Below are 22,802 nucleotides of genomic sequence, written 5' to 3'. Positions count from 1 at the left end.
AAGTAATGAGTTTGCTTGCTACATCTATGCAGCCTTTCGTGAAGGGGATAGCCTTCCTGATTTGGCTAGGGTTACATAGAGGGTTTTTTGGGATGGTTCCCTTATCTTAACTATTTTTTTTTTTTTTTGCCCTTTGAGGCCAATCCTCCTCTCCTGTGTAATCCTAACTAGACGAACCAATGCTAACATATTTTTTTTAAAGAGGATTAAGGGTCGTTCATCCAAATTACAACCAAGTATCCTCAGCTTGGATATCAACAAGCCACTCTCTGAAGCGTCCCATAAAGTTGCTGGGCAGGGTGGGGGATTGGTTTTCTTCTACCCTTTCAGTTTTAGGGCCAGTTTCAGCTCACTCTACGGCCGCATCTGTTTCATCTTACAAATAAATTTCTTAACTATCTTTACAGTATAAACTAAGCGCTAAAACTCCATATGTTTGTTACAGGTGCAGTACTGGGCGGAAGGCTAGAGTTAATTCCAAGTATGAACGAGACTGAACGATATGAAGGTGATACATACGTAGTTACGTGCAAAGGAGAGGATGCTGTGAACAGTACCTGGACGGGACCTAATGGTAAACCAATCAGGGAAACCAGAGGAAGGTAATTTAAAAGTTTCATTTTTGTTGGTATTCCGTTTAATAGATTATAAAAGTTCTGCTTCAGGCATTTACGGACCAAATTCTAAAACCGGAAATGTGACTGCGACTTTATTTACATTTTTTTTTTTTATTTCCGCCAAAAAAAACACAGAGGCCTCACAGTAAACTATGCTCATCGCTATCTTTTACTTCCTGTAAAGGAAAGGTTTTGAGATCGTGCTGATTTTGGATTTGAAGTTCTCTCAGTGGCTGTTGAGGGTAGGGTCCTGGAGTTTGAAAAAGTGTTTTTTTTTTTTTAGAAATTATTCGTTATTTTGTATATGTATAGAACATACACACACAAACAAACAAAAAAGCAGGAAGTTAAAATTAGATATACGTACGACTTAGGTGCTGCTGAGCGATTGTTCTTCCGTTTTCCGGTATTCCGCTTCGTGAGTAATTTATCTGGCCTTAGATTTATGAATGAATTAAAATTTCATCGAAAATAGGCGGTATTTTTCCAAAACTAAACTATTTACGTTCGGTCAGTAGAGCTTCTACAACACTTCAAAAATGCGGGAATTGCATTATGTACGGTAGTGCCAGCGTTTCTGTCCCAAAAGAATTTTTTGGAATTTGCTTGGGACGTATGTGTCCTGTTAGGCGCGAAAGGGTTACGAGTATGTGATGGTAAAAAAAATGCCGAGTTAAAAAAAAGAAAAAGATAGTTTACCGGAAGTACTATTGTTCTAAGACTTAAGTAGTGAAAATTTAAGCTCTTACAAATTTTATATTAATAAATTTTTCATCTCTTTTTTGTAATAATTTTCTAAAAGTTGGCAAAACTATTTCCTGTAAATCTGTACATATCGTCGCTACTAACGGAAGTATCCTAGCTTACACTTCGAGTTGAAACTTCCTCATTTGGAATTTAGTCTTGGGGTGGGGGTTTAAAGGAGCAATGACGTCACACTTCCTTCAACAATATCAGTTTTATTTAAGTGACCATAATCATGAAATCACAAAAAGCTTCTTTTTTTTACTACGAATTCCAAGTTTCCCCAAAAAAATTGTAATTACTTTAATTACTACAAAAAGTCGTGTGAGTGTCTGTAATAGCAGGTTTTTGTTTTAATTTTAAAGTGAGAGAGAAATAGAAAGTTAAAAGAATCAATCATTTAAATGATATTAACCAGTTTTATCATCAATAAAATCGCCTTGATTTTGCCTAGTGATTGATGGCTTTTCCTTAGCGTGACAGCTTTCATTTGGAAAACTCAGAAGAGCAGAAAATTAAATTTATAAACCTCATGCTAGAAAACTGGTTTTCCGGATACTCTAACAAAAATTTAAATTAAAAAAGAAAAAGAAAACTGTATCTTTTCCAGATAATTTGGTTTGTTTTTCTTTCTCATCCTTGTAGAGAGAGGTAGTACTGCGATCGTATCCAATTTTCATTGGAAATACATATTTTGAGGTGAACACGAAAAGGAAAAACTAGTTTTCATCACAAGGTATAGTGTGAGAAAACTAAGAATGCAGTAGAATTTTCATTTTTTCCCCTAAAAACCAGTGGAAGATCGACAGTATACGAGTTGTGGCTGTTAAATAACGAGACTATTGCTGTAAAACATTTTATTTTAAATTTATACATATTTATTTATTATCACCTTCAATATACACCCCTCCACTATCACTACAACGCTCCATTGTACGAAACAGTGCTGGAAGTCTTTTTCTGTGAGCTCCTGCATGATCGCGTGCCGCTTTTTCTTTCACAGCTTCAACGTACCGTGAAATCGTGTTCCTATTAATGCAGATTTGACTTTGGGGAACAGGTAAAAGTCACATGGGGCGCCAGGTCAGGCGAATAAGGCTAGGATGGCCTAAAACTGGGATGTTGTACTTGGCCTAGAAACGTCGTCTTGACAGACAATGCAGTGTGAGCCGGCGCCGGTTGTCTTGATGGAGAACCTCCGTGACTTGTTCCTCCAAAAAATCTCGGGTCGTTTTTTTCCTTACTCTTTCACGGAGTTGAGCAAGCACCTCAAGGTAGTAATGTTGATTAATTATAATCGATATTTTCATCCGTTTCATGGACGTGGAAGGGCGACCCGGGCGGTCATCATCTCCGACGTCTTTTCGGCCATCTTGGAAACGCTTGAACCACTCAGAAACGCGCGCACGTGATACAACATTCATTACCATAAACTTCTTTTAATAAAAGATAAGTTTCAGTAGCGGTTTTACCCAGTTTCATGTGAAATTTCACGACAATTCGTTGCTCTACTACATGCGTAGAATCATGCTTTCGGCAAAACGAAACTAACACCTCTTACCCGAACGACGGTTCCGGTCAGACAGATTTCTCTACAAACACGTGTGAGACGCTGCAATCGAAAGAGAAGGCTTTACGCTGCTGCACAGCTGTCGGTCGTTAGAATTTGGCGCATGCATAGTTCTTCTGTAGCAGCATCAGTCTCGTTATTTAATAGCCACACCTCGTAGCTCCAAACTTAAATTAAAAACCTACTAAGTACCATCATTTGGAAAATTTAGCAAACCCAATTTTGGCAATGAACAGAGCAATTTGGGGGGAAGGGGTGAAAGTTTAGAACGTTTGTCAAAGAAGTCTAGAGAGGTTTGAATCGTCTGTTTAAATCTAGTTTGCGGATTCCAGGTTAGGCGTTTGTCCATGAAGTCATTTTACCGAAAAATTTAGGATCGTCTTTAAAACTATGTAGATACACCATGTAGATAAATAACTTTTATTTGAATAATTTGAAGTGGCACAACTTTTTTTGGAGAGGCACTCTGAGGACGAATAGGGGGGGAAATAGGTCTCCTAGAAGTGTCATTTCCGGGTATTGTGCTAGATAAAGTTAGTAAAAATTATATAGGTTTAAAAATTCCATGTTTTAGAGAAGAAAATTGTATGAGAGGTTCTTGAGGAAGCCATGTGAGAGTGCCCAGCATATTTTATCTTCTTTTTTTTCATCAAAAAGGGCATTCTAGGCCTCCCACTAGGTCATCAGCTTCTACCAATCAGGGTTATACTTATAAATTGATTAATTCTGTGTCCACTCCTTCGATTCTACTTTGGTGGAAACATCTACGAGTTAGATGCGTTTCATTTGACATGGTAAAATCTTAATTTAGATCATCCGTTTTGACCTATTTCTCTCTCTCTCCCCTCTCCGCCCCCACTTTCCCAACGGCCACTTCACCACCAAGAAATCATTACAGACTATGAAGTTGTTGAATCAGATAAGCGAGATAGACAGCCGTCTGAAATACCTTTGGTCACCATCGCCGTCGTAGTTATTGTCTACTTGAGAAACCCATTCAAATAGCACTTGGTCTCGGTCCAGTGTACTGGGAGTCTGATACACACACACACACACATCTTCTCCTGACTTCCTGCTAGCAACGAACCGTTGTCACCCAACCCCGCCAGCTTTTCTTTGTCGCTCTGTTTCCTGTCGGCTGGATACCTTTATCTTTAATTAACTAGATTTGTAAAGGGTGGTGGCGGAAGTTAGATAGAATATATATACTATATAGCTGACGTTGTCACCATTGGCCCAGGATTGGTTTGTCCTCCTGAGGGTGATATTTAATTAGAACTTGCAGGGGAGGTGCTAGCACCCTCCTTTTCTCCACATTCTGGCTGGCTCCTCTTTTGGCCGCGCATTCCAGGAAATAATCCTTTGTTGAAAATTAATTATTTTTAATTAAGTAGCCGACAACATTCTCTCGGATTGGACTGCAGAACTATCTCAGGCATTTTGCTACAGTTATGTACGCGGCTACATCTGGCTGGTAATCAACATTTTCTTAAATCTTTAAGAATTTTTACTGTCAATAAAGTATGCTAAACACAAGAACACTTGGCTAAAGTGAGGCCGCTGTTTAAGGAAGTGTGGCGTCACTGCTCTCCCGGAACCCCTTCCGCCGGAAACAAGCTCCCCTTAATGTGAACTTATTAAAGAGAGCGCGAGACATCCCCCAATTCGAGTTATGCGTGGTACCTCGTTCCTCTTTTTTCAATGTTCTCAAGCTTTCTGCAAAGTGGTGCCCTCGCCTGCATCTCCATAATCGAGCCACCTGAGATCCTCAAACCAAAGATGAACAAATCTCTCTCTGTAAGTAAAGTAGGGGGGGGGCACTTCCGCTCAGGAGGCCGGGTTTCTTTAAATTTGCAAAATTTAGTTCCATATGTAACGCATATTATTATTATAATTTTTTTTTAATGATTTAAGGCGCGTCAACATCTAAGGTTATTGGCGCCCGGAGCTTTTTTCAGTGCACTGCCGGCCTCCGGACAGTGTTCTCTCGTTACAGACAACACTGTACCGTCACCGGACAGTGAGCTGTAAGAAGCTCCTAGGAAGAGAAAATCTAAGAGTCAGCAGCTGGATTCGAACCCGGGACCTCCGCGTGGGAGTCCTGTACGCAACAGCATAGCTAATCCCTTCCCTAACCCATATTATTATTATTATTATTATTATGTAGGTGGTAAGTCAGTACAATAAGCAGTACTAGGCACTTTAGAGAAGAGCCTGGAGCGTAACACACCCCCTCTTTAGAAGTATCCTTAATTGCATTTTCCTGGAAAAAAATGTTTCAAATAAAAAATCTGACGCCCTAGGCTACAGGAAATCATAGGATCCATTTTGGGATAAAGGGAAATTTAAATAAATGGAAAAGAGAAGGGATTAGCTATGCGCTTAGCGTATTGGATTCAATTCCAGCTGCTAACCCTTAGATTTTCTCTTCCTAGAAGCTACACTGTCAGGTGATGGACAGTGTTGTCTGTAACGAGAGAACACTGTCCGGAGGCAGGGCAGTGCACTGAAAAAAGCTCCGGGCGCCAATAACCTTAGATGTTGATGCGCCTTAAATCATTAAAAATAAATAAATAATAAATGAAAAACTTCTCAGTAAATATCGCACATTCGGTTGCCGAATTTTCACCAAAACCTTTTTCTATTTATTTTTTTTGGGGGGGGCCATCCTATTTTCGGCGCTTAATGGAAATAACAAAAAAATTTGAGAAAAACCTGCGATATTGATAAAAATATTTTTACCAGCCGAAACTATATTGAAAGGGTAACTTCCGCTCTGTGAATGCATACAGATAACAGCTGGCCGATGTTTACAGTGTACAGACCAAGTTTTTCTTTTTATTAGTGTGTTATGGTAAAAACACTTGTTGATACTTTTTGTTGGTTATGAATTGTGAATGGTTTTCTCTAGTGTTGTGGTTGCCTTTATTTGTTGGTTGTTGTTTTCCTTCATTGCGATTGGTTGATGTTACAATTGGGTATATGTTTACCCACAGTATTGCCAACTTGTACTTCAACCCCCCCTTTTTCTAGGGGGATGGAAATCTCTCAACCGGAAGTATCACTTTAGCGAGCAGTTTTACGAAAGCGGAAATAGATTGTTTAACCACAAAAAAAAAATCCCCTATTGTGCAGGAACAATAACGTAATAATAATCACTAATTATGATTTAGTAATTCAATGACGTCACAGACCATGTAATTATTATAAGTTAATCATATACTGCAGTAATTAGAATATTCTACCAAATCCCCGCTTATATTCAATACCATTTTATACAATATCTCCTTATAAAAAAAACTTACAGTTTAAAATTATTAAGTATAAGGGTAAATTAAACTACCCTTTGGCGTTTTACGAAAATCTGGCGAGTAGAAAACGAGATATATAGAGTTAAATTTTGGTTTCGTTTGAAACAATCTTTAACTTCAAATATCTGGAAAAACTACTCGATAGATTTTGTTTATATTTCATCTGAATATGGAGACTACTTTTGTCTATAATTGTATAAGATTTCGTCAAAATCTGTCGAGTAGGAAACGAGATATGTAGAGGTAAATTTTGGTTTCGTTTAAAAACAGTGAAATCTTTAACTTCCAATATGTCTAAAACTACTCGATAGATTTTGTTTACATTTTACCTCTATATAGAGACAACTATTGTCTATATATGTGTAAAATTTAGTAAAAATCTATCGAGCAGAAAACGAGATTTTTCGAGTTAAAGTTTAGTTTAGTTTAAAACAGCGAATACTTAAACTTCAAATATCTGGAAAAACTACTCGATAGATTTTGTTTACAGTTTACCTCTATATAGAGACAACTATTGTCTATATATGTGTAAAATTTAGTAAAGATCTATCGAGCAGAAATCGAGATTTTTCGAGTTAAAATTTGGATCAGTTTGACACAGCGAAAACATAAACGTCAAATATCTCTAAAACTACTCGATAGATTTTGTTTATATTTTATCTGTATATGGAGACAACTATTGTCTATAATTGTGTAAAATTTAGTAAAACTCTATCGGGTAGAAAACGATATTTTTTGAGTAAAAGTTTGGTTCAGTTTGAAACGGTGAAATATTTACCTTCAAATAACTCGAAAACTACTCGATAGATTTTGTTTATATTTTACCTTTACATAGAAACAACTATTGTCTATATATGTGTAAAATGTAGTAAAAATCTATCGAGCAGAAAACGAGATTTTCTGAGTTAAAGTTTGGTTCAGTTTGAAACAGCGAAAACTTAAACTTCCAATATGTCTAAAACTACTCGATAGATTTTTCCATTATATTTCCATTCTTTAACTCAAAGCAATGTGCTGTACTTCCTTTGTACGAAGTCTTGTAAGAGGAAGTAAATATATTCAACTCATCTTGCTTAGTAAATAGTGGCTAATGGAAACTTGGAAGTTTTACTATCTCGAAAGAGCAGAGACTTATTTATTCTAATTACGTATTTATTTCCTGTCTACAAATCTTGAAATGAAAGCAGTGGAATTACTTTTTCCCCTTTTTATGAGTTCCGTTTACTTTAAAAAAAGTGGAAGAAGAAAAAAAAAAATGTATATCAAAAGAAATAAATTGGTTTCAACATCAAAGGCAACTGTAATCATTCATAATTCGTTTTCTTTATGTACTTCCGTTTAATGTATGTCGGCTTTCAATTTACCTTGATCTTTATTCACCCTTTCTTTAATTACCGCCATTCTCCGGATACTCCCCCTTGCAGTAATCTACAGCTTGTGAACTTCACAGAAATGATTAAATCAATTGGGCGTGAGCTTTTCCATTTTAGATCAATTTTGGGTTTTCTATTTTCTTTTATATTTTCCACTTTCTGGCCAGTTTTATAGGAAGTTAGGTTGGGTGTGCCAATTTCCGATATAGCAAAATTTGACGCAATCGCAATTATTTTTGTCAGTAGCGTAAGCGAAATAAAAAGTTCACACAAAGAAATTTAAATAGACAAAACCGTTTTGGCTATTTAAGTAATCCTGGAGATTTTCCGTTTGAAGTTTCAGACATCATTAGAGGGTACAATGGCCGACTGGCGGTCCTTTTACTCGGCTTTCCTTCCTACCTCGCCCAGCCATCCAAAAACCTCCCACAAGGCTCGTTAGGGAGTTCATCATCTTGTATTGTCCTTCCTTGCTAAATTATTAACTAGATGAGAACCCGGCGGACAACTCTTAGCCCTTATAAGGGGGGGGGAGGTTTGGAGTACTTTAGCCATTTGCTTGAGGCACATCTGAGAAGTCTCGCCCGTCACTTGGACCCTCCGCGCGCCTGCAACAACCAGCTTCTTGTATGCTCTCTCTCTCTCTCTCTCTCTCACACACACACACAATGTCTCACTTTCAGTTTGGAAAATTAAGCATTACTTGTTACCAGTGGAGTTTGTAAATCCTTTGCCTCAAGTCTAGTGTAGGCGCTTTCCCTTTGTCCCTACAGCCAGTTCGCTTTATGAAAGGAACTTCATTCTCCCTTCTCACAAAAGATCTCTTTTGCCCTTTATAATTAAACACATCCTTAAGGAATACAATCTTTTAAAAAAAGAGCATTGGTCTTCTTTAATGATGCACATTATTTTTAAGTAAAGTCATCTTTAGAAGAAGTGAATCCGGATTAGGCTATAGGTTTTTTTTTGGGGGGGGGGGTTGCAACTGCAATCTCAAAGATCTTTCATCCCATGTTGTTGCAGCATCTCCTCCGGTCCCTGAGAGGAAGGAATAATCCCAGAATGTGATTCACCTGATCAATTTCCAAGAGATTGCGGTTTATCCACTGTTCCTAAACACTGACGTACGACTTTGTCCCTAGATGTATAAGGACTTTTGGATCCTTTATATATGTAGTATATATTATTGTACATAAAGCACATCAAAAGTAAATAGCACTCGTTAATTTTGTTTTGTTTTTAGTGCTCTGCCGGCCTCCGGACAGTGTTCTCTTGTCTTTCATATCATACACGTTTCACCCTCATCTCCAGATACAGTTATTATTCAATATGCTGAGCTTTCAACCAAGGACTAAGAATATCTTTAGTGCTTAAATTTACTTACTACTACTTTTTTTTTTTTTTTGGCGCATCAACAGCTGAGGTCATTAGCGCCCGGAGCTTTTTCCAGTGCACTGCCGGCCTCCGGACAGTGTTCTCTCGTTACAGACAACACTGTCCATCACCGGACAGTGAGCTGTAAGAAGCTCCTAGGAAGAGAAAATCTAAGGGTCAGCTGCTGGATTCGAACTCGGGACCTCCGCGTGGGAGTCCAGTATGCTAACCTCATAGCTAATCCCTTCCCTATACTTACTACTACTATTATTATTATTATTATTATTATTATTATCAAAGATATAAGTATCTGGATAAGGCGGTCTTTCGGAGAAGTAGACTTCTACCTTACCCAACTCTAGAGTGGGCATGGCATTTCCAGAGCATACCTCAAGAGTATGGGTACGGAAGCTCAAGAAGATTGCTTATATTGTCCAGGAGTGACAGATGACGCCTACCACACCTTTTTTGTGTGTGAATGGTGGGGGGGTCGCGACAGAAGAAATTTGGAGTTGATAATCGGGAGGTTGACTCCTGAGAGGTTGGTGGACGCGATGCTCTCTTGCAGGGCTAATTGGACGCTAGAGGCTGGTTTTGCAAGAGAAGTACTCTTCTCTCGTTGTCTTGATGGAGAACCTCCGTGACTTGTTCCTCCAAAAAATCTCGGGTCGTTTTTTCCTTACTCTTTCACGGAGTTGAGCAAGCACCTCACGGTAGTAATGTTGATTAATTATAATCGATATTTCCATCCGTTTCACGGACGTGGAAGGGCGACCCGGGCGGTCATCATCTCCGACGTCTTCTTGGCCATCTTGGAAACGCTTGAACCACTCACGCGCCCGTGATAAACATTAATCACCATAAACGTCTTTTAAACATGGAACACCATTTGAGTAGGGTCCCCTGAGTAGGGGCAGGATTGAGGCCTAGCCTGATGTAATGCTGACATCACAGCGAATCCAGACTAGGCCTGGTAGTAGGGGGGGGGGTGTTTTAGTCGGTAGGCCGCGAGGGAGTCGTGCACAATGTGCGTAAGTTGCATTTCACCCCTATTTTAAAAAAATATTATTATTATTATTATTATTTATTTGTCATTAAGGCCTAAGTTTTATACAAACAGAGTGTCAATAATCAATTTACATATGTGATACAATTGTAAATCTTGGATTATTATTATTATTATTTATTTGTCATTAAGGCCTAAGTTTTATACAAACAGAGTGTCAATAATCAATTTACATATGTGATACAATTGTAAATCTTGGTTCATTATTTGGTTAACCTCAAAGGACTGTTGATGTGTTTTTTTGGTTGTTCATATTATTTTTTAGATAAATTACTCCAATAATAGTTTTATTCTAAACTTCTGTTGTTTTCTTTTGATTGCAGGAAACATGTAGAAGACAGAAAAGACGGAAGCAGTAACAGTCTGTCGTTAATATTTGAAAGTATCATTAGAGCCGATCGAGGAAACTACACCTGTACTTCGATCATTAATGGAGGTGTCGTTAGAGTTACCTTTCAATTAATAGTAAGGAGTAAGTATTTCTTACTAAGTATTTACATATCTATCTAATTTATTATGTTAAGATACGAACTTGGTACGGGACTTAGAACGGGACTTTTTGGTGTTTCTGCTTATCCTTCTGCGGTAAATGCTCTCTTCTTGTGTAACAACATCGAGCAAAAACAGACTTGAACTTGTTCCACCAACCAGTTGTTCCACTACTCCAGCCTTGCTCCCAGACTCTCAGGAATTGGATCTACTTGTAAACAACTTCGTTGTCCAGCTTTAAGGTCTTCTCTAATTCCAGTAGGTGAAGTAAAAAGAAACAACTCTTGCAGCTTCAAAATAATTACAAGTGATCAAGTTTCTTTAAAGTAAGAATTGTTACTAAATGAGCAGGATATCATTAATAAAGTGGCTACATAAATAGAACAGTGAGGTAAAAAAAAACATCGCTGCAATTCTTATCAAAAGAACATTACACTAATCATTATAACTTCTACCTTAGTGATGGTAGAACAGTTCCTATCCGCCAACTCATTTGTTAGCTAATAAAACTAACTTAAACTCTAACTAATAGTGATCAGCACACTCCAAAAGACAATAAAACAACCACAGAGTTCAGTAGTTTGTGCTTAGTGGTAGTTGACGTCACGCAATAGTTAAGGATAATAACAACGATAGAAGAGTAAATTAGAACACGCGATCCTAAATTTAACTAACTACAAATATATACATATATTTAGGTGTGTATTTAATTAAAAGAAAAAGCAACTGCAAGCTTCGACAAAAGTCAACCCGAACGATGCAAATTGTTGCAAAACAAAAATACTAGCAGCGACACCGTCGCACGTCATTCTCTTTCAGCAAATTATTAAACTCCTCCCTTTCACCATTCAAAAGTTCATATCACTGTACAAAACTACCAACATTCTTAAAAATTACCATAAGATGTCTAATATAAAGCTGAAGAATTACTAAGTACTCATACTTTGTATCGCTGTCGTACCTTGAATTGCTCTATCTTGCTACTTGTAGCGCTAAACTCGGTAATGGAATACGAGGTGTGGCTATTAAATAACGAGACTATTGTAAAACATTTTATTTTAAATTTATACATATTTAGTTACAATCACCTTCAATATACACCCCTCCCCTATCCATACAACGCTCCATTGTACGAAACAGTGCTGGAAGTCTTTTTCTGTGAGCTCCTGCATGATCGCGTGCCGCTTTTTCTTTCATAGCTTCAACGGACCGTGAAATCATGTTCCTTTTAATGCAGATTTGACTTTGGGGAACAGATAAAAGTCACATGGGGCCGCCAGGTCAGGTGAATAAGGCTAGGATGGCCTAAAACTGGGATGTTGTACTTGGCTAGAAACGTCTTCTTGACAGACAATGCAGTGTGAGCCGGCTCCGGTTGTCTTGATGGAGAACCCCGTGACTTGTTGTTCTTCCACAAATCTCGGGTCGTTTTTTTCCTTACTCTTTCACGGAGTTGAGCAAGCACCTCACGGTATTTTCATCCGTTTCATGGACGTGGAAGGGCGACCCGGGCGGTCATCATCTTCGACGTCTTCTCGGCTATCTTGGAAACGCTTGAACCACTCAAAAACTTGCGCACGTGATTAACATTCATCGCCCATAAACTTCTTTTATTTAATAAAAGATAAGTTTCAGTAGCGGTTTTATCAAGTTTTGATGTGAAATTTCACCGACAATTCGTTGCTCTACTACATGTGTAGTATTCATGTTTTTGGCAAAACGAAACTAACACGTCTTACACAACAACCGACGGTTCCGGTCAGACAGATTTCTTTACAAAAACACGTGAGACGCTGCAATCGAAAGAGAAGGCTTTACGCTGCACAGCTGTTGGTCGTTAGAATTTGGCGCATGCATAGTTTTTCTGTAGCAGCATCAGTCTCGTTATTTAAAAAGGCACACCTCGTATTTTTGGAGGGGGGCGTGACTTTGTGATGTTATTGAACATTATTGGGCCTAATTTCTTTTAGTTTTGGGATTTTACCGACTGTGGGGGGTAAAAAGGTCCCCCCCCCAAAAAAAAGCATTTATTTTTCACCCAGTGAATTAGCAAAAAGTAATCTATTTTAGCATCAAACCTTTACTCTAATCTTTCACAGTTAACTTCTTGATGTTCCAATTGTCCTGAAGTGGAGTCTCCTATAAACAGAATGTCAGCAGAGCCTGAATTCCGTTGTAATATTTCTAGTTTAATTAGAATTAACCTGAGGAATATTAATTGTGACTTCAGTTTGCAGTTGTTATTTTATATTTTACTTTTTTGTATTGGCCAACCTGATAATCAGCTGGTAACATTATAGTGTTTGAAGTAATACATAATAAAGTTGTTTCTTCTTCTAAAATATACTTTTTCTGGCACAAAGTTCCTCTAATTCAAATTTATCTTTTGATAAATTAATTTAAAAAAAGATAGTGGGTTGATAGTGTTTCTATAATTGTAAGTAAGATGGTTATTTCAAGAAGATATTTTTGTTAGGGTCGAAATTGTTTCCAAGTAGATTAAAGAATTCTTGTGTAAAGGCTTTTCAGTCAAAATGTATTAAAAGGGAAAAGGAGAATCAAGAAATGGACCAGAAGAAGTAAGAAGTGAAGTATAAATTGCGAGAGCATGCTTAATTCCTTACCTAACGCTTTCCAGCTTTCTCAGTATGGAATAAAAGCATACACGTTCTCTCCAGCTGGCTGGCTGTACACTGGAATTAATGTCGTATCTCCTCAACATCTTGTTCCTTCTGCTAATTCCATTTTCCACCTTATAGTAAACTCCCAAGTTTAGTAATTTCCACTATATTAACCAACTTCCCCTGGGAGGAGTCTCCACTTCTTCCTTTTTATAGTTACGTGAATATTTTACCGTATCAAAGGATATATCTTTTAAGATTTGCATGCAGCTCAAGTTAAGGAACTTTAATAAGTGAGTACTTTTGTTCCTCTTCTCACTGACGTTACTTTATCATGTGCTTAAGTCAAAACTTAAACTAGAGATAAGTTTTTTTTTATTTATTTTTACTTGGTACTTTATCACTTGAGTTAGATGAAACGAGTTACTTACTTCAAGTGAAAGTTATTGATAAATTAGAAATTTTAGCACATTTTACATAAACCAAAAAAAAATGCACAAAACGTTTAATTTCAACTGAAATGGACTGTCTTATTTTGAAATATATTCCAATAACATAACAAGCGTAAACCACAACTTAACTTTTTGATTTCAGAACCAATATCATTCGAGGGCTCATTTTCGGAACAGTATGTGACAGAGAACACTAATCAGAAGGTCCGCTGCGAGGTCTCAGGCGACCCAACACCGGCCATAGTCTGGCAGATTAATAATAAACATCCAAAAGGTGGTAATTTTTTTTGGTACTTATCTTGTTAGCGTAAAAATATACTAATCGAAATTTTGTTAGGCTTAAGCCTAAAAAGTTATAAGTAAGTTTATTAGCAAATTTGTTTCCTTGAATCGTTGTAACATTTTTTTATTTTTTTATTTTTCTGTGTGGGTAGACCACACTCAATTACACGCCCACATACCAATTCTATCGTCCACCATTAAGACTTTTTAAGCTATTTTTCTAGTCAAAAAATGTACTCTAGAATTTTTCCACTATTTTTCCCTCCATAGGTATTCAATAAAGAATGAAATTATGCAAAAAAAAAAAAAAAAATTATTGTGAAGATTTATATTACGGTAAACCATCAACTACGGTTTATGAATGATTGCAGATTATGTTTTATTTCAATTATTATGTGCCTAATTTTGATTTGATTGAAGAATTTGATCGGAATAGAACAGATAAGTTAAGAATTACATTAATTTTTGAAGTATTTATTTTTATTGCATAAGTTGATTCTTTTTGAAATACCTACGGAGGGAAAAATAGTAAAAAAATTCTAAACTTTTGTTTTAATAGAGTAAAATTGCATTAAAAATCTTAATGGCGGATCGAACAAGTGTACAGTGGGAGTGTGTACTGGCCAATAGAACCGTAGGTAGGTCGGGATAGAGCAAGCTCAGTTACACGCCCACTTAACACTTCTATCGTCCACCATTAAGACTTTTTAAGCTATATTTCTAGTCAAAAAATGTACTCTAGAATTTTTCCACAATTTTTCCCTCCATAGGTATTCAATAAAGAATGAAATTATGCAAAAAGAAAAATAAATTATTTTGAAGATATATTTTACGTTTCACCATCAACTACGGTTTCTGAATGATTGCAGATTATGTTTTATTTCAATTATTATGTGCCTAATTTTGATTTGATTGAAGAATTTGATCGGAATAGAACAGATAAGTTAAGAATTACATTAATTTTTGAAGTACTTATTTTTATTGCATAAGTTGATTCTTTATAAAATACCTACGGAGGGAAAAATAGTAACAAAATTCTAAATTTTTGTTTTAATAGAGTAAAATTGCATTAAAAGTTCTAATGGCGGATCGAACAAGTTTACAGTGGGAGTGTGTACTGGCCAATAGAACCGTGGGTAGGTGGGGATAGAGCAAGCTCAGTTACACGCCCACATACCACTTCTATCGTCCACCATTAAGACTTTTTAAGCTATTTTTCTAGTCAAAAAATATACTCTAGAATTTTTCCACTATTTTTCCCTCCATAGGTATTCAATAAAGAATGAAATTATGCAAAAAGAAAAATAAATTATTGTGAAGATTTATATTACGGTAAACCATCAACTACGGTTTATAAAAGATTGCAGATTATGTTTTATTTCAATTATTATGTGCCTAATTTTGATTTGATTGAAGAATTTGATCGGAATAGAACAGATAAGTTAAGAATTACATTAATTTTTGAAGTACTTATTTTTATTGCATAAGTTGATTCTTTATGAAATACCTAAAGAGGGAAAAATAGTAAAAAAATTCTAAACTTTTGTTTTAATAGAGTAAAATTGCATTAAAAATCTTAATGGCGGATCGAACAAGTTTGCAGTGGGAGTGTGTACTGGCCAATAGAACCGTAGGTAGGTGGGGATAGAGCAAGCTCAGTTACACGCCCACTTAACACTTCTATCGTCGACCATTAAGACTTTTTAAGCTATTTTTCTAGTCAAAAAATGTACTCTAGAATTTTTCCACTATTTTTCCCTCCATAGGTATTCAATAAAGAATGAAATTATGCAAAAAGAAAAATAAATTATTTTGAAGATTTATTTTACGTTTCACCATCAACTACGGTTTATGAATGTTTGCAGATTATGTTTTATTTCAATTATTATGCGCCTAATTTTGATTTGATTGAAGAATTTGATCGGAATAGAACAGATAAGTTAAGAATTACATTAATTTTTGAAGTACATATTTTTATTGCATAAGGTGATTCTTTATGAAATACCTACGGAGGAAAAAATAGTAAAAAAATTCTAAACTTTTGTTTTAATAGAGTAAAATTGCATTAAAAGTTCTAATGGCGGATCGAACAAGTTTACAGTGGGAGTGTGTACTGGCCAATAGAACCGTAGGTAGGTGGGGATAGACCAAGCTCAGTTACACGCCCACATACCACTTCTATCGTCCACCATTAAGACATTATAAGCTATTTTTCTAGTCAAAAAATGTACTCTAGAATTTTTCCACTATTTTTCCCTCCATAGGTATTCAATAAAGAATGAAATTATGCAAAAAAAAAAAATAAATTATTGTGAAGATTTATATTACGGTAAACCATCAACTACGGTTTATGAATGATTGCAGATTATGTTTTATTTCAATTATTATGTGCCTAATTTTGATTTGATTGAAGAATTTGATCGGAATAGAACAGATAAGTTAAGAATTACATTAATTTTTGAAGTATTTATTTTTATTGCATAAGTTGATTCTTTTTGAAATACCTACGGAGGGAAAAATAGTAAAAAAATTCTAAACTTTTGTTTTAATAGAGTAAAATTGCATTAAAAATCTTAATGGCGGATCGAACAAGTGTACAGTGGGAGTGTGTACTGGCCAATAGAACCGTAGGTAGGTCGGGATAGAGCAAGCTCAGTTACACGCCCACTTAACACTTCTATCGTCCACCATTAAGACTTTTTAAGCTATATTTCTAGTCAAAAAATGTACTCTAGAATTTTTCCACAATTTTTCCCTCCATAGGTATTCAATAAAGAATGAAATTATGCAAAAAGAAAAATAAATTATTTTGAAGATATATTTTACGTTTCACCATCAACTACGGTTTCTGAATGATTGCAGATTATGTTTTATTTCAATTATTATGTGCCTAATTTTGATTTGATTGAAGAATTTGATCGGAATAGAACAGATAAGTTAAGAATTACATTAATTTTTGAAGTACTTATTTTTATTGCATAAGTTGTTTCTTTATAAAATACCTACGGAGGGAGAAATAGTAACAAAATTCTAAATTTTTGTTTTAATAGAGTAAAATTGCATTAAAAGTTCTAATGGCGGATCGAACAAGTTTACAGTGGGAGTGTGTACTGGCCAATAGAACCGTAGGTAGGTGGGGATAGAGCAAGCTCAGTTACACGCCCACATACCACTTCTATCGTCCACCATTAACACTTTTTAAGCTATTTTTCTAGTCAAAAAATATACTCTAGAATTTTTCCACTATTTTTCCCTCCATAGGTATTCAATAAAGAATGAAATTATGCAAAAAGAAAAATAAATTATTGTGAAGATTTATATTACGGTAAACCATCAACTACGGTTTATGAATGATTGCAGATTATGTTTTATTTCAATTATTATGTGCCTAATTTTGATTTGATTGAAGAATTTGATCGGAATAGAACAGATAAGTTGAGAATTACATTAATTTTTGAAGTATTTATTTTTATTGCATAAGTTGATTCTTTTTGAAATACCTACGGAGGGAAAAATAGTAAAAAAATTCTAAACTTTTGTTTTAATAGAGTAAAATTGCATTAAAAATCTTAATGGCGGATCGAACAAGTGTACAGTGGGAGTGTCTACTGGCCAATAGAACCGTAGGTAGGTCGGGATAGAGCAAGTTCAGTTACACACCCACATACCACTTCTATCGTCCACCATTAAGACTTTTTAAGCTATTTTTCTAGTCAAAAAATGTACTCTAGAATTTTTCCACTATTTTTCCCTCCATAGGTATTCAATAAAGAATGAAATTATGCAAAAAGAAAAATAAATTATTTTGAAGATTTATTTTACGTTTCACCATCAACTACGGTTTATGAATGTTTGCAGATTATGTTTTATTTCAATTATTATGCGCCTAATTTTGATTTGATTGAAGAATTTGATCGGAATAGAACAGATAAGTTAAGAATTACATTAATTTTTGAAGTACATATTTTTATTGCATAAGGTGATTCTTTATGAAATACCTACGGAGGAAAAAATAGTAAAAAAATTCTAAACTTTTGTTTTAATAGAGTAAAATTGCATTAAAAGTTCTAAGGGCGGATCGAACAAGTTTACAGTGGGAGTGTGTACTGGCCAATAGAACCGTAGGTAGGTGGGGATAGAGCAAGCTCAGTTACACGCCCACATACCACTTCTATCGTCCACCATTAAGACTTTTTAAGCTATTTTTCTAGTCAAAAAATGTACTCTAGAATTTTTCCACTATTTTTCCCTCCATAGGTATTCAATAAAGAATGAAATTATGGAAAAAGAAAAATAAATTATTGTGAAGATTTATATTACGGTAAACCACCAACTACGGTTTATGAATGATTGCAGATTATGTTTTATTTCAATTATTATGTGCCTAATTTTGATTTGATTGAAGAATTTGATCGGAATAGAACAGATAAGTTAAGAATTACATTAATTTTTGAAGTACTTATTTTTATTGCATAAGTTGATTCTTTTTGAAATACCTACGGAGGGAAAAATAGTAAAAAAAATTCTAAACTTTTGTTTTAATAGAGTAAAATTGCATTAAAAATCTTAATGGCGGATCGAACAAGTTTACAGTGGGAGTGTGTACTGGCCAATAGAACCGTAGGTAGGTGGGGTTAGAGCAAGCTCAGTTACACGCCCACTTATCACTTCTATCGTCCACCATTAAGACTTTTTAAGCTATTTTTCTAGTCAAAAAATGTACTCTAGAATTTTTCCACTATTTTTCCCTCCATAGGTATTCAATAAAGAATGAAATTATGCAAAAAGAAAAATAAATTATTGTGAAGATTTATATTACGGTAATCCATCAACTACGGTTTATGAATGATTGCAGATTATGTTTTATTTCAATTATTATGTGCCTAATTTTGATTTGATTGAAGAATTTGATCGGAATAGAACAGATAAGTTAAGAATTACATTAATTTTTGAAGTACATATTTTTATTGCATAAGTTGATTCTTTATGAAATTCCTACGGAGGGAAAAATAGTAAAAAAATTCTAAACTTTTGTTTTAATAGAGTAAAATTGCATTAAAAGTTCTAATGGCGGATCGAACAAGTTTACAGTGGGAGTGTGTACTGGCCAATAGAACCGTAGGTAGGTGGGGATAGAGCAAGCTCAGTTACACGCCCACATACCACTTCTATCGTCCACCATTAAGACATTATAAGCTATTTTTCTAGTCAAAAAATGTACTCTAGAATTTTTCCACTATTTTTCCCTCCATAGGTATTCAATAAAGAATGAAATTATGCAAAAAAAAAAAAAAAATTATTGTGAAGATTTATATTACGGTAAACCATCAACTACGGTTTATGAATGATTGCAGATTATGTTTTATTTCAATTATTATGTGCCTAATTTTGATTTGATTGAAGAATTTGATCGGAATAGAACAGATAAGTTAAGAATTACATTAATTTTTGAAGTACTTATTTTTATTGCATAAGTTGATTCTTTTTGAAATACCTACGGAGGGAAAAATAGTAAAAAAAATTCTAAACTTTTGTTTTAATAGAGTAAAATTGCATTAAAAATCTTAATGGCGGATCGAACAAGTTTACAGTGGGAGTGTGTACTGGCCAATAGAACCGTAGGTAGGTAGGGATAGAGCAAGCTCAGTTACACGCCCACTTATCACTTCTATCGTCCACCATTAAGACTTTTTAAGCTATTTTTCTAGTCAAAAAATGTACTCTAGAATTTTTCCACAATTTTTCCCTCCATAGGTATTCAATAAAGAATGAAATTATGCAAAAAGAAAAATAAATTATTGTGAAGATTTATATTACGGTAATCCATCAACTACGGTTTATGAATGATTGCAGATTATGTTTTATTTCAATTATTATGTGCCTAATTTTGATTTGATTGAAGAATTTGATCGGAATAGAACAGATAAGTTAAGAATTACATTAATTTTTGAAGTACTTATTTTTATTGCATAAGTTGATTCTTTTTGAAATACCTACGGAGGGAAAAATAGTAAAAAAAATTCTAAACTTTTGTTTTAATAGAGTAAAATTGCATTAAAAATCTTAATGGCGGATCGAACAAGTTTACAGTGGGAGTGTGTACTGGCCAATAGAACCGTAGGTAGGTAGGGATAGAGCAAGCTCAGTTACACGCCCACTTATCACTTCTATCGTCCACCATTAAGACTTTTTAAGCTATTTTTCTAGTCAAAAAATGTACTCTAGAATTTTTCCACAATTTTTCCCTCCATAGGTATTCAATAAAGAATGAAATTATGCAAAAAGAAAAATAAATTATTGTGAAGATTTATATTACGGTAATCCATCAACTACGGTTTATGAATGATTGCAGATTATGTTTTATTTCAATTATTATGTGCCTAATTTTGATTTGATTGAAGAATTTGATCGGAATAGAACAGATAAGTTAAGAATTACATTAATTTTTGAAGTACATATTTTTATTGCATAAGTTGATTCTTTATGAAATACCTACGGAGGGAAAAATAGTAAAAAAATTCTAAACTTTTGTTTTAATAGAGTAAAATTGCATTAAAAGTTCTAATGGCGGATCGAACAAGTTTACAGTGGGAGTGTGTACTGGCCAATAGAACCGTAGGTAGGTGGGGATAGAGCAAGCTCAGTTACACGCCCACATACCACTTCTATCGTCCACCATTAACACTTTTTAAGCTATTTTTCTAGTCAAAAAATATACTCTAGAATTTTTCCACTATTTTTCCCTCCATAGGTATTCAATAAAGAATGAAATTATGCAAAAAGAAAAATAAATTATTGTGAAGATTTATATTACGGTAAACCATCAACTACGGTTTATGAATGATTGCAGATTATGTTTTATTTCAATTATTATGTGCCTAATTTTGATTTGATTGAAGAATTTGATCGGAATAGAACAGATAAGTTGAGAATTACATTAATTTTTGAAGTATTTATTTTTATTGCATAAGTTGATTCTTTTTGAAATACCTACGGAGGGAAAAATAGTAAAAAAATTCTAAACTTTTGTTTTAATAGAGTAAAATTGCATTAAAAATCTTAATGGCGGATCGAACAAGTGTACAGTGGGAGTGTCTACTGGCCAATAGAACCGTAGGTAGGTGGGGATAGAGCAAGTTCAGTTACACGCCCACATACCACTTCTATCGTCCACCATTAAGACTTTTTAAGCTATTTTTCTAGTCAAAAAATGTACTCTAGAATTTTTTCACTATTTTTCCCTCCATAGGTATTCAATAAAGAATGAAATTATGCAAAAAGAAAAATAAATTATTGTGAAGATTTATATTACGGTAAACCATCAACTACGGTTTATGAATGATTGCAGATTATGTTTTATTTCAATTATTATGTGCCTAATTTTGATTTGATTGAAGAATTTGATCGGAATAGAACAGATAAGTTGAGAATTACATTAATTTTTGAAGTATTTATTTTTATTGCATAAGTTGATTCTTTTTGAAATACCTACGGAGGGAAAAATAGTAAAAAAATTCTAAACTTTTGTTTTAATAGAGTAAAATTGCATTAAAAATCTTAATGGCGGATCGAACAAGTGTACAGTGGGAGTGTCTACTGGCCAATAGAACCGTAGGTAGGTGGGGATAGAGCAAGTTCAGTTACACGCCCACATACCACTTCTATCGTCCACCATTAACACTTTTTAAGCTATTTTTCTAGTCAAAAAATGTACTCTAGAATTTTTTCACTATTTTTCCCTCCATAGGTATTCAATAAAGAATGAAATTATGCAAAAAGAAAAATAAATTATTGTGAAGATTTATATTACGGTAAACCATCAACTACGGTTTATGAATGATTGCAGATTATGTTTTATTTCAATTATTATGTGCCTAATTTTGATTTGATTGAAGAATTTGATCGGAATAGAACAGATAAGTTAAGAATTACATTAATTTTTGAAGTACTTACTTTTATTGCATAAGTTGATTCTTTATGAAATACCTACGGAGGGAAAAATAGTAAAAAAATTCTAAACTTTTGTTTTAATAGAGTAAAATTGCATTAAAAATCTTAATGGCGGATCGAACAAGTGTACAGTGGGAGTGTCTACTGGCCAATAGAACCGTAGGTAGGTGGGGATAGAGCAAGTTCAGTTACACGCCCACATACCACTTCTATCGTCCACCATTAACACTTTTTAAGCTATTTTTCTAGTCAAAAAATGTACTCTAGAATTTTTCCACTATTTTTCCCTCCATAGGTATTCAATAAAGAATGAAATTATGCAAAAAGAAAAATAAATTATTGTGAAGATTTATATTACGGTAAACCATCAACTACGGTTTATGAATGATTGCAGATTATGTTTTATTTCAATTATTATGTGCCTAATTTTGATTTGATTGAAGAATTTGATCGGAATAGAACAGATAAGTTAAGAATTACATTAATTTTTGAAGTACTTATTTTTATTGCATAAGTTGATTCTTTATGAAATACCTACAGAGGGAAAAATAGTAAAAAAATTCTAAACTTTTGTTTTAATAGAGTAAAATTGCATTAAAAATCTTAATGGCGGATCGAACAAGTTTACAGTGGGAGTGTGTACTGGCCAATAGAACCGTAGGTAGGTGGGGATAGAGCAAGCTCAGTTACACGCCCACATACCACTTCTATCGTCCACCATTAAGACTTTTTAAGCTATTTTTCTAGTCAAAAAATGTACTCTAGAATTTTTCCACTATTTTTCCCTCCATAGGTATTCAATAAAGAATGAAATTATGCAAAAAGAAAAATAAATTATTGTGAAGATTTATATTACGGTAAACCATCAACTACGGTTTATGAATGATTGCAGATTATGTTTTATTTCAATTATTATGTGCCTAATTTTGATTTGATTGAAGAATTTGATCGGA

General features: G+C 34.5%; 1 protein-coding gene across 6 annotated transcripts in view; it reads left to right on the top strand.

Moving 5' to 3' along the window:
* LOC141451801 (fasciclin-2-like) overlaps positions 1-22,802 on the top strand; it is a 383,077-nt gene that overhangs the window by 347,552 nt on the left and 12,723 nt on the right. For all 6 annotated transcript variants that reach the window (XR_012457108.1, XM_074123472.1, XM_074123474.1 and 3 more), the window contains 3 exons: positions 446-602; positions 10,379-10,527; positions 13,760-13,891. Coding sequence is in view for 5 of the 6 variants with exons in the window: in XM_074123472.1 (XP_073979573.1) it covers positions 446-602; positions 10,379-10,527; positions 13,760-13,891 (438 nt within the window). In the remaining variant the exon portion in view is untranslated. The remainder of the gene's footprint in view (positions 1-445; positions 603-10,378; positions 10,528-13,759; positions 13,892-22,802) is intronic.

The sequence above is a fragment of the Rhodnius prolixus genome, unplaced genomic scaffold (assembly GCF_049639745.1).
Source record: "Rhodnius prolixus isolate KJV_2025 unplaced genomic scaffold, Rpr scaffold_14, whole genome shotgun sequence".
Lineage (NCBI taxonomy): Eukaryota > Metazoa > Arthropoda > Insecta > Hemiptera > Reduviidae > Rhodnius > Rhodnius prolixus.
The sequence above is the reverse complement of the archived record's forward strand: the minus strand, read 5'-3'. Positions and strand labels throughout refer to the sequence as shown.